General features: G+C 48.8%; 1 protein-coding gene across 7 annotated transcripts in view; it reads right to left on the bottom strand.

Annotated features, from left to right (window-relative positions):
* RBM20 (RNA binding motif protein 20) overlaps window positions 1–12,801 on the bottom strand; it is a 193,224-nt gene that overhangs the window by 38,672 nt on the left and 141,751 nt on the right. For 6 of the 7 annotated variants that reach the window (XM_023240911.2, XM_023240912.2, XM_019813807.3 and 3 more), the window contains exons 2-5: window positions 11,672–12,749; window positions 10,195–10,256; window positions 7,836–7,930; window positions 7,157–7,254 (exon numbers count right to left, since the gene is read on the bottom strand). In XM_023240911.2, coding sequence (XP_023096679.2) covers window positions 7,157–7,254; window positions 7,836–7,930; window positions 10,195–10,256; window positions 11,672–12,749 — 1,333 coding nt within the window. The remainder of the gene's footprint in view (window positions 1–7,156; window positions 7,255–7,835; window positions 7,931–10,194; window positions 10,257–11,671; window positions 12,750–12,801) is intronic. The other variant, XM_023240913.2, reaches the window with a different exon arrangement.

Below are 12,801 nucleotides of genomic sequence, written 5' to 3'. Positions count from 1 at the left end.
GAGCAAGTAAGTGAATTTTTCCAAGCCCGAGTTTGCTTATCTATCAAGCAGGGAAAATAAAAATTGATTCCACAGGACCCTTTAGAAGACAAAAATGGCACACGATGTAAGCAAACTGCCTTGGTGCAATGCCTGGCATCCAGCAGGTTCCTTAAAACATATGTCTCTTTGTTTCCCTCAACAGTGAAAGGATGTGCTACAATGCTCCTAGACTGAGAAAAAAAAAATGCAACTATACTGTCATTATGTAAGAGAAAGCCTGTGTTGAAATTCATGCTGACATAGTTAGGCATGAAGAGGTACACTGTCTCCAATGGTTCAGGAAAAACACATCATTGATTAGATGGATGGATGGATGGATGGATGGATGGACAGACGGACAGAAAAAGATGGGTGAACAGAAGGACAACAGAGAGAGACAGAAACAGAATAAATGTAAAGGGCATACTTTACATATTCCAAAATGTAAAGGAGTAGTGGATCTGGGCAAAAGGTATACCTTTCTTGCAACTTTTCTGTAAATCTGAACTCTATTAAAAGTTACAAAAAATGTATTTTAAAAGCTGTGCTATGGGACAGAAGAGTAGATGGGTTTAGAGAATATCGTTTAAGACCTGGCCAACTTGAATTTTTGATGTGAGGTGTTGATGGGCTCTGTTCTGCCCGGGAGGCACGTATGTGACAGGTGCATTTGAAACTTTCCAGCCTAGAGTAGAATCTCCAAGAGAGCTAAGGTGTCAGGGGTTGTAACCAAAGTCCTAACAACTAACCCAAAGGGACAGTAATCCTTTCCCAGGCTGGGGGACATTTCAGTTAGCATGCATGCTAGCACAGACCTGGAATGCCCCCATGTGAAATCAGGGGACTGGGCTGTACATTTTCACTTGCTGGGACCACTTATTTAAAACCAGATGCTGCTTCTAATGGTTCATGCGGCTGGGTCCCAGACCTCCCAACTCACTCAATCTTTTATAAATAGATGGGAAGGTGAAAGCAGCAAACAGTTTGTTTAGGAACATTCTGAGACCTTTCAATACCCTCTGGTGCAGGTGGGAACAGGCTTTGTAGATGAGTTCAAAGAGGAGACTCAGTTCAAATAACTTACAAAGTTGCAATAAAAATGTGGCTTAGGGAAACTGGCCTTCGGGGTGAGAGTAGTCTCTCAAAGTTCCTCCTAGGGCAACGAAGTGTAGACTGGATCTTCAATAAACAATTTCTGTGGTCCAGCGTGATCCCTTTCAGGTGTGACCTAATTTCACCTGGCACACGGTCTCTGGTTTTGTGCTAAACACACCTCAAGACAGTCACAGGGCAAATATTTATTCCTCACGGTACTGATTTTGAACATGTTATGCAGATAGTAAATGGACATGGGCTGAATAGCTATGGATCTTGGCTTAACTTGGGAGGGTAGACACTGATGTCTTTATTGACACTTTCATATATTTCATAAAGCATACCAGCTTTGACTTGAAGTACATCTAGCTACTTTTACTGGTGCCAGACTTGCCTACAGGCTTTGGGTGGTGCACCTGCCAGGTAACTTCAATGTCCCTGTAAACTTTAAAGTCACAGAATCCTACCCTATGATGCTTAGGAGAAGCTAAGGCACTCAAACTGTAGGCAACTAAATAGTGGCAGATTTGTGATTACAACTCTGGTCCCGCAGAAAAATCGATCAATAGTAGACTTGATAAATCAAGGTAAGTGTATACAGTAGTAATGTTACAGCATAAGAGAGGGTTTTACGTTTAGAAATGGAAAGAGATAGAGATATCAATTAAAATATGTATTGAGAGCTTGTTTAAATAAAAAGAACCCAAGTTGCACAATATTATGTGGCGTTAAATGATTTTTACAAAAATACAGACTTCTTAAAACACGTTTTTAAGTTTATTTATTTTGAGAGAGACAGAGACAGCATGAGCAGATGAGGAGCAGACAGAGAGGGAAAGAGAGAGAATTCTAAGCAGGCTCCTTGCTGCCAGTGCAGAGTCTAACTCAGGCCTCACCAACCGTGAGATCATGACCTGAGTCGAAATCAAGAGTCAGACACCGGGGCACCTGGAGCGTCTGACTCTTGATTTTGGCTCAGGTCATGATCTCATGGTTCATGGGATCAAACCCCACATCGGGCTCCAAGCTGATAGCACAGAGCCTGCTTGGAATTCTCTCATTCCCTCTCTCTGCCCCTCCCCTGCTTGTGTTCTCTTTTCTCTCAAAATAAATAAACTTAAAAAAAAAAAAAAAGAATTGGAACACTTAACTGACTGAGTCACCCAGGTGCCCCTATATTTTTAAAAGTTAAACATGGACATGTACACCAGCTAGAGATAAATAGTATAAGACTGTCAATTCTCTCTATAGGGCTAGATTTTCCTTTTTTTTTATTAAGAATTTTTTTTAATGTTTATTTATTTTTGACAGAGAGAGAGAGAGAGACAGAGCATGAGCGGGGGAGGGGCAGAGAGAGAGGGAGACATATCATCTGAAGCAGGCTCCGGGCTCTGAGCTGTCAGCACAGAGCCTGACGCGGGGCTCGAACTCACACTGTGAGATCATGACCTGAGCCGAAGTCGGAAGCTTAACCGACTGAGCCACCCAGGCGCCCCTAAGATTTTCCATTTTTTAAATATTTCTGTTACTGTTTGGATTTCTTATACCATGTTTGTACTACTTTTGCAACAAGAAAAATACTTAAGATTTGTAAAAAGAAAAGGAAACAAACCCAGAAAACAAAACCCATTCAGGTGTCCTGTTTCCCTCTCTCTCTTTGCTCTTTGAAAATGCACAAGGGGAGGAGGGCAATGACAGAGCTGGAATCGTGGGGGAAGGGCCGGTATCATTTGCCACATCAATTACTGCTCTTCATGTTTCTCTGGATGGAAGTCAGGAGATGACAGTGATCTGAGCCATGGACCAGGAAGGCCAGAATGGATAGACAGAAGTTCTAGAAACATCCAGCCATCTGAGGGGCAACCTATGACTTAAACCTCTGGCCTTCCACAAACATTTATGTTTCCCTGTGCCTCAGTTTCCTGATTTATACAAGTTTTCTAGTGTGCAGGGTCCCAGTGAGAAAGAAAACATGAAAATGATGTCTGTCCTCCTAGGCTAGGGAAGCCCATCTGTAGCACCAGCACTAAATAAACTCCAAGGTGGCTGTGAAAACGGCAATGCCATTTTATGTGGACAGTCAGCAAGCAAAGTGCATCTTGGGCAAGCACGAGAAAACTATTTACAGCCTGAGAAGGCCCCAGTGGCCCCTTCCAGAAACCTGATGACTCTGTTTATGACGACTCAGGCAGCCAAGGATAAAGTGCCTCTGCTCTGTCAAATGGCAAAGCGTAAGTGAAAGTGAAAACCACTCTCTGGGGACCCTGGGGTGGCAGGGACAGACACAAGTCCCCTCCTCCCCCCAGCATTCAACTGTCAGTTTAGTGCCCCATCTCTGCCAACAATAAACACGGAAATGAAAGGCTCACACTCCCCACGGAGCTGACGGAAGCGTACATTCAGCCAAGCCTAGGGTTGATGGAGGTGGTCGATGGGTTTTTGGGTGCTTTTAGATTTTGTAGCAGTGCAGAGACCTTCTAAAAGCTCATTCCCAAAGCCCTGGGTCGATTTGTTTTCCTGCTTGAAAACAGGGAGCTTTAGAGGCAGCAACTGCTCTTTGCTCTACAAATATTATAATGGCGGAGTCCTGGCTGGTTCTGGCTTTACTCAACCAAATGCGTTTCTGAAAAGATGTCTGTAAGTAGAATGGGACTGAAAAAGCCCGGCACAGAACCAGAAAACATTTCTGGAGGAAAAATGCATCAAAGCTTTTATGGGTTTTGTATGAGGGCTGGGAGGGGGATAATGGAGGAAATTTCCCTGTCCTCATGAAATATTTCTTATCCATTTGAATTTTCACAAAGAGCATGAATTATGCAAGCAGAAAAAAGAGTAGAGATGTATATGCAAAAGGAGCCCACTGGCCACTCCTCCAGCCTCACAAAGTGTCTTTTGGTAACAGAGTAATTACCCTTTGATGTATTCATTTATCTTTGGAGGTCGGGACTTGTAGGCAGAAAAAAGAATCAATAATTTCTCCGAAGGACTCCCCTGCTACTTAACCGAGCCTTGCAAAGTATCTTTCTGTAGCCAATTAATCAGCTCTTCACTTCTCAGCTTCTCTTCAAATGTCAGTATTCGTGTATTTCCAGTTCTCCTAAAGACAGACACAAGTGCATTCGACGGACCAGAATCAGGTAGAAGAATGTGCCCATCCAGGCACTGATGATACAGGGACTGGTTGGGGCAGCCATTGTTCTTGTCCCCTAGATGTCCAGGGGAAGGCTCATGTGACGAACAAGACCTCACAGAACTTATAAGACCAGTCAGGTGACGACTCTCTCCTTCACTGGATCTGTAGAAAATGTCTCCAAACAGCTCATCTTGGGGGACACTGTCACAGTACAGAATTTGGGTGCCAGGTCTCACTGGTCTCCTTGCCTTGCTCCGTGGCTGATGTCTAGCTGAGGCCCGAGAAGTCACTGCCATCCTCAAGGCAGATTCAGATCCCACTGAGCAGCATGTAGAGTGGAAGTGGATAGAGGGGAGAGGAGTGGGCTCACTAAAGAGAGACTCATAGCAAGGAAGGAAACTCAGAAACCCTCAAAAGGCAGCAGCAGGGCTTGATGGTTACAAGGGAGGCATCTAGAGTCAGGTCACCTGGGTTCAAATCCCAGCACTTCCATTAAAGCCATCAGCTATAAGACTTTAAGCAAAGCACTTAGTCTCTCTGTGCCTTGGTTTCCCCACCTCACAGGGCTGTCTGGATTAAATGAGAAAATACAAACGAAGATGCTAAGAAATTAGTAAGCACTGCATAAATGTTAGCCATCGTCATCAGCATCAGCCTACAATGCCCTGAGGTCCCCATCTCCTGCTGGCTGCCAGTGCAGAAAGCAAAGTGTTCCTTGTGTTGCTCCTCCTCAGGCTCAAGCCGGATGAACTCCTATCTCCAGGCGTTTGGAGGAAGCTGCACTCAGAGCTTCCGAGTATTAACACGAATTATCGTGAATCATTATCAACACATATCATCAGATCGCTTGTGCCTGTGGCATGAGGAAGAAGAGTGCTTCCATGGGAGCCTGGCCATGTCTCTAGAGGAAGGAGACATGACCACAGGAATTACCAGACAGATCTGTGCAGGAGAAACACCACATACTGAGACTTGCCCAAGGTCACAGGGGTTCTCCCCTGGGCTGGCCATGGCTGTGGGGCAGTCACGTGACGACGTGGCCTGGGACAGGATAGGTTCCCACAAGCGGTTAAAAGGATTTGCTGCTAAGTAACAGCCATTGGTGCTTCTTACACACTGTGCGGCTAGCACGTCACTGTCCATCCGTGTCACGTTCAGTCCTCATGACCGCTTTGGTCTGCCCTCAGCCTCGCTCCCACCTTTGGGCTCTGAACACCCATCAGGAGGCTCTGCTCGGATGGTGTGAGTGTTCCGAGATTTGAGGCATCATCAAAACGGTCAATTACACAAGTCTGGTAAGAACGCAGCTGTTTGCTTTACTTTCAAAAGTCTTTATTAGGGGAGTTATTGTCCCCATTTGAAAGGGAGCCTCAGCGTAATGAAGTGACTTGCCCGCAGCCACTGAGCCTGTGTGCTCCAGGGTAGGGTTTGAACTCAGGTCTCTTGGCTCCACATCCACAAGGAAGGGCTTCTTGTTCCCTGGTCAGTGCCGGAGGGTGGGGTTGGGGCACGGGACACACGCAGAGGAGTCGTCCTGCTCTCACTTCTCCTCTGCCGCTCAGTCCCTTCCCCTTTACAAAGGGGCTCAGTGGACATCGGCTCGCTTTCCCTGCCCAGATCCCTGGCCCACCTCTCACTGCCTGCCCATCTGGTCACAGTCCCCTTCCCCTCCGTGCTAAGATCTCAGAGCAGGGTTTTGGGCACAGACACACCACAGTGGGAAACAGACGCCGGGGTGGGGGTGGTGCTGGAGCCGCCCACACCCCTGTCCAGACACAAGGTCAAAGACAAATGACAGGCCTTACTACCCTCCCAGGACTGACCGATTGGGCGTGGCTCTCAGCGCGGTGAGCACAGAGAGGGAAACCACAAAATTCTCTTTCACCAAAACGTGCGTGGGCTTCCAGCCCAGAGCTCTGTCTCAGGGCGCTTCTCCCGTTAAACATCACACACAGCCAGACACACGCAAACAGAAATCTCCGCCCAGGCAGGCCTCCCCACTCACTCATCCCCGGGGGGGGGCCTAACGCCTACACTTCTCAGCCTGCCCTTCCGAAGCTCTGCATGAACACCCCCACACGTGGAGGGGACGGCACTCGAGCTCGTGCTCACTCGTCGCATGAGGAGAAAGAGGCTACAACCGCTCCACAAGCTGAAAGAAATCCAGGCATGGCCACGAACACACAGACACGCGCCCTCTGGCAGGGCTGGGCCACACATTTTGTTCCACAGTCGGTTCTGGTTCTGCCTCTCCCACCTCCCTCCACATGTTCTGGAGTAGAAGCTTCTGGGGGAAGAGGCTACATGTGGTGACCAAACAGAAAAACCAAGAGGAAAGGGAAATTATCACAATAAGTAGGCAAAGGGGGAATGAAGCTTTTGAGTTTTGAGGGACTGGAGAGCATGTTGTAGAGAGAGAGAAATGAAAACACAACTAAAAACAAGGATTTCACAGAAGCAACTATTTCCCCAAGGGGCCAACAAATCCCATCACTGCATGGTCCTTACTTTCAAACACATTTTCTCTTTCTGGTTCAACTTCCAGAATTACCCATCATAGGAAATAATCCACGTGAATAAAATAGCAAAAAGTCTTACACACACACATACATACAAAAGCTCTAACTTTTTTTCCCCCTTAAACCAAAGCTGAATGCTAGAAAGTCTATGTGTGCTTTCGATTTTAGCAACGCATGTCAGTTTTGTGTGTGTGTGTTTCAATGCTAGCTGGACTGAAGAAAACACCCATTGACCTCTGCCCACAGGACACAGTTTCCTGCCCTACACAAAGCCACATCTGTGCCAACTTCATCCCAGCATCCTTTGCACCTCTACACCCAGGAATAGCGGGTGACACAAATGCTTTGATGATGACTATGACAGTGGAGAACATGCTTCTGTACTCACGTTTGTCCCCGGGGAAGCCGAAGGAAACGTAGGATTTGACTGAGCAAATGACCTTGCTGGAATGGCCGCATACGATGATCCAAGGTTTGAGGCATAATCTAAATGATAAATTACACCAAGTGTGTGAAATCCTAGTCATTTGCTTTACCTTCAAAAATCATGATTAAGATGGGGGCGCCTGGGTGGCTCAGTTGGTTAAGCATCCGACTCTTGGTTTCGGCTCAGGTCATGATCTCGTGGTTCTTGAGTTCAAGCCCCACCCTGTTAGTGCAGACTCTGCTTGGGATCCTCTCTTTCTCTCCCTCTCCCGTACTTGCACTCTCTCTCTCTCTCTCTCAAAATAAATAAACTTTATTTTTTTTAAAAAAGTCTTGATTAGGATGTAAGTTGGAAGAAAAAAATTAAAATTTCCTCTCAATACATTGATTAGTGATTGGTGTGATTTTACCCCTGGGCATGTTGGTAACCAACAAAGCTTTATGTCTCTAAGAGCCTAGAGCGTAGGCCAATACATTTTAGTGTCTTGGGATCTGTCTGCTATACACACACACACACACACACACACACACACACACACACACAGCACATCAGGGAAGTTTGGCTATTAAGGATGTGACATAGTAAGCCTTTGGGAAGTTGGTTTCTGCTTCAAGTGGCTGACCTGAAGGGCCTTACTCACCTTCAGAGTTCCCAGCAGGATTATAAACGGCTGTGCTGTTGGGAGAGGCACCCAGCGTTCCCTCTGCTGAACCGAGTATACACCGGATGCCAGCACTGGAGAGAGGTGGAAAAGGGGAACCAGTAACTCAATACGCTAAACGAAGAATTACCATAGGACCCAGAAATTCCACTCCCAGCCAAAGGCCCAAAATAGTTAAAAATAAATGTTCAGGGGCACCTGGGTGGCTCAGTCGGTTAAGCATCTGGGATCTCTGATCTCTAGTCAGAGATCTCCTGATCTCTGGTCAGGTCATGATCTCAGTTCATGAGATCAAGCCCTTCAGTGGCTTAGAATCCTCTTCTTCTCTCTCTCTCTCTACCCTTCCCATGCTCTCTCTTTCTCTCTCTCTCTCTCTCAAAATAAATGAACTTAAAAAAAATGTTCAAACATTTGTGCACAAATGTTCATATTAGCACTATTCACAATAGCCAAAAGGTGAAAAAACAACCTAAATATAGATCAAAAGATGAAGGGATAACCACAATGTGGTAATATACATATAATGGGATATTATTCAGCCATAAAAATGTGGTAAATACCACAACATAGATGAACCCTGAAAATATTCTGCTAAGTGAAAAAAGCCAGCAATCAAAGGCCATATTATTAAATGGTTCCATTTCCACAAAGTGTCCAGAAGAGGCAAATCCATAGGGAGGGACAGAAAGCAGATTAGTGGTTGCCAGTCTACAAGGGAGGGGGAAAGGGAATGAGCACTTAACGGGTATGGGGTTCGGGGGTAATGAAAATGTTTGGGAACCACATAGTGATGATATCTGCACAACCTTGTGACTCTGCTAAATACCACTGAACTGTACCCTAAGTTGGTTAAAATGGTGAGTCTTACATGGCCTTTACCGCAACAAAAAAAGGGAGCCGGAAAAGGGAGACCCTTATGAAATTAGTTTTTGAGTTGCGATCAAATATACATAAAATTTGCCATCGTAACCATTTCTAAGCGTACAGTTCAGGGGCATGAAGCACATTCATACTGTTGTGCAGCCGTCCCCACCGTCCAAGTCCAGGATTCTTCGTCTTGCAAACCGGAAACTGCCCCCACTAGAAAACAAACACCCCTCTTCCCCTGCCTGAGCCCCTGGCTGCCACCATTCTACTTTCTGACTCTTGCAGCTCCTCCTGTAAGCGGAATCATCCAGTACATGTCCGTTTGTGACTGGCTTACCGCATGGACCACAATGTCCTCAAGGTTCAGCCATGTGTCGCTTCATGCGTCAGAAGTCCCTTTCCTCAGGCTGAATGATATTCCCGCGTAGGGATATAACACATTGTTTACCTATTCATCTGTCGGTGGACATTTGGGTTACTTCCACCCACTGGTTATTGTGAATAAGAAAGGGGAGCCTTTGGAATGTGCTCATTTCAGATCACTTCACTCCAGCCGGCTGGTCACACCCTAGGTCATGTGACCTCTTCTCTGCCCGCGTTACCACAGCCCCCTGCTTACTGGTCTGCCCACAACCCGCTCCTGTCTATTCTCAGCCCAGCAGCCAAGGCCCCGCTCAGTGGAGCCAGAGGGCACCACTCCTTTGTTCAGCCCTCACTCTCAAAGCAAAACAAAAGTCCTCACAACAAGCCCAGGAGCTCAGGACCAGGCCCTGGCACGTCTCTGGCTCCTCACTCCAGTACTCTGCTCTGGTCACACTGCTGCTGCCTGAGCATCCCAAAGCCACATCAAGTTTCCAACTTGCTGTTCCCTCTGCTGGGGGTACATGTCCCCCAGACAGCCAGGGGCTCATTCCCCACCTCCTGAGGTGTCCTCACTGAGGCCTTTCCTCGGCCACCCTATTTAAAGACCAGGGGCTCCTGGGTGGCTCAGCTGGTTAAGCGTCCGACTCTTGATCTCAGCTCAGGTCATGATCTCATGGTTCGTGGGATCAAGCCCCGCACTGACAGCGGGGAGCCTGCTTGGGATTCTCTCCCTCTCTCTCTGCCCCTGCCCTCCTCTCTCTCTCAAAATAAATAAACTTTTAAAAAAAGCAATAAAATAAAATGCAAGGACCAGCCCCTGCAAGTGCACATGTGTATACACACACGCTTCCTGCCCCTGCCCTGACGCTGTTTTCTGCTTAGGATTTACCACCAGGGATGCTATATAATTCACTTGCTTATTTTCTTTATCATCTGCTTCCCGCCCCCCCAACCCCCACCATTAAGTATAGGCTCCTTGAGGACAGGGTCATTTTCCTGTTTTGTTCTCTGTTTCCCCAGCACCTAAAACAGAATGTGACACACAGTAGGTGCTCAATGATTACCTGCTGAACACACGCACGGACCTGTTCTCTCGGCCAGCACTTACTTTTCAGAGAAGACCAGGCATTTCTGAGCATGTAGTTTCCCTTTCACATGCAGCTCCCAGTCCTAAACCGGAAGGAAAGGAAAAATGACTGAAGCAGAACTGAGTTCATGAGAAGGTAAGGGATGAGTGCAGGCTTCCCCATCAGGCAGGAGGCTCAGAGCCCAGAAACTGGACCATCCCTGCAAACACGTCTCCCTCCGCTCCTCCTCTCCCTCCTGGCTCCTCTCCACACCTGCCTTCCCATCTAGCCCTCACTCCATCGGCCAGACCCGCATATCCCTCGCTCATCGTGGACAGAAGCCCGGAATCCCAAGTCGGGTTCTCTCCTCCTCTCTCCGGGCACCCTTAGTCCCATGGCACCTCCCACCTCCCACTCCCTCCCTCCTCCCCCAGAGAGACCCCACCCATTTCTACGTCTGGTTGGGAAAATCTGGGCTGCAAAGCCTTAAGAAAGGCTTATGAGACAAAATCCGCCGTCGCCTCCCAGGGTCAGCCAGCCCCCTCCCCGTGGGTGACAGGGATGCACCTGCACAACGTGACCCAAGCAGACGTGAAGGACACACTGTGGTGTGACTTCCATTACATGGGGATCACTATGCTCTGCAGATGGGATGAGAGAAGAGAGGCAGCACAGCCCAGTGCTCAAGTGGCACCGGTTCTGGGAGAGCCAGACCCGCGTTGGAATCTCCACTCTGCCACTCTCTAGCTATGGGGCCCTGGGCAAGTCCTTTCCTCTCTCTGGGCCTCGGTTTTCTCATCTGCAACATGAGAATAATAATAGTATCTACCTCCCAGGATTACTGTTGACATATGGAAAGGATTTAATATATGTTAGCTGTCTGTCCAAATCATTATTGCTCTGGAGTATTCCACTGCATCCCTAACACGTTTTGGCGGGGGGTGGGGGCGTGGATTTATACTATAATGAACCTTTGCTTAAGGGGCCCAAAGCGTATTACAACCACTGGGAAGGTACGATGAGGCCCCATCTCCGTCTTGCAGATGGGAAGCTGAGGCACTCTACAAAATGTGTCCAGATCTCACCTGAGAGGTGCTCTCTTGCCCTCATCCAAAATTCTTCCAGCGTTTTCCTCCCCTTCCATACTCCGTACAATGTACCCTGGGCATACCTCGCAGGAAGAGTCCTCCTCAAGGAGGCAGGAGACCAGGCCTTGAGTCCCTTCTCTGTCACCCAGGTGGGGTCACCTGATCCCCGACTCGGCCACAGCTTTCTCATCCATAAACATGGGAAAGAATCTCTTCCTTGCCTTAAAGCAAGGGACTGGCCCTGATACATTTCTGAAATGAATTTTGGTTCTAACCCCTATAATTTTAATCAAGGGAACTGATGGCAAAATGCTGCCACCTAGTCCCCGAAGGTGACAGTTCCTCGCTCTTGAGTAGCAAAGAGCAGGGTTGTGGCGGGGAGCACCCCCAGGCTCCAGCGGTGGCTCCCAGGCTATCTCGCAGGACTCACCTTCAAATCAAACACCTTCTTGTCGCAGATGCTACAGATGTGTGGGAGGTGAAGGGGAGCCACACCGTGAAAGTCATTCAGCTCATGAGCCTGCAGGGGCCGCACGGACAGCATCGCCTGCTCCTCCTTGGCCCGCCTCCGGGCACCGCTGAAACCCTGTTTGCTGTTGTTTAGCCGACCCCCAAAAGAAGGAGGGGTCCTGTCTGGGGTGGGCTCCTCGGGGTCATAGAGCTCATAGGGCTGGCTGGGGGGTGGAGGCCACAGGCTAGGGCCTGCTGTAAGATCGGGCTTGCTTTGGCCAGAGAATCCGTGGGGGGTCTCCCATTGGCTGTTTGGACCCTGCAGCAGCGGACCTACCTCGCCTTTCATGCCCCCGGCCTGCTCGGCCGCAAATCCACCTGCCACATGCGACCCTTGGGAGTTGGGTCCGTAGAAGTCCTTGGGAAAGGCAGCTTGGCCATCTTGCCCTGAGTGGCTGTAGTGCCCTTCGTAGGTCACATTGCCCGTGGTAGAGGCCGTGGCTGGCAGGAAGCTGGGCTGACTGTCTGTTTCAGAGCCATATGCCTGGCTGGAGTTGGCTTTGCCATACTCATAGAATCCCGCCGCAGCAGGGGCAGGCCCAGTCTTGCCAATGCCCAGGATGACTGCTGGCTGGGCAGGGGTCTGAGGCAGGACTCCACTGAAAGGATGCATCACCACGGCATTGGGGGGTTGGCTCACAGAGGGTACCGGGCCTCGCGTCTGGCCGGGGGGTGAGAAGGCAATGGCATTCGAGGGAAACCGGGCACTGGGCATGGCCGCAGCATGTTGAGGCACCCCCGTATGGCTCTGGGGGGCGCTGATCACAGACGGATGCCTGAGCTGGTTGAAGAGAGGCTGGGACATGGCCACTTTGGAGAGGACTTGGTTCAGGACCGTGGCGGCTGCGGTATTGTTGGTGACAGCTGTCTGTGCCAGCTTCAGCCGGTGGAGGGTGAGCTGGGCTTGTAGCTGGGCCAGCTGGAGACTGGCGGGCGAAGGAAGCAGGGGGTTCGGGTTACTGACCGAGAACGGGTTCTTGTCCAGGAGCTTGGCGGCACTGCAGAAACACAAAAAGTCTAGATGCACAGCTAGTTTTCACCCAGGGAGCA

The sequence above is a fragment of the Felis catus genome, chromosome D2 (genome assembly GCF_018350175.1).
Source record: "Felis catus isolate Fca126 chromosome D2, F.catus_Fca126_mat1.0, whole genome shotgun sequence".
Lineage (NCBI taxonomy): Eukaryota > Metazoa > Chordata > Mammalia > Carnivora > Felidae > Felis > Felis catus.
The sequence above is the reverse complement of the archived record's forward strand: the minus strand, read 5'-3'. Positions and strand labels throughout refer to the sequence as shown.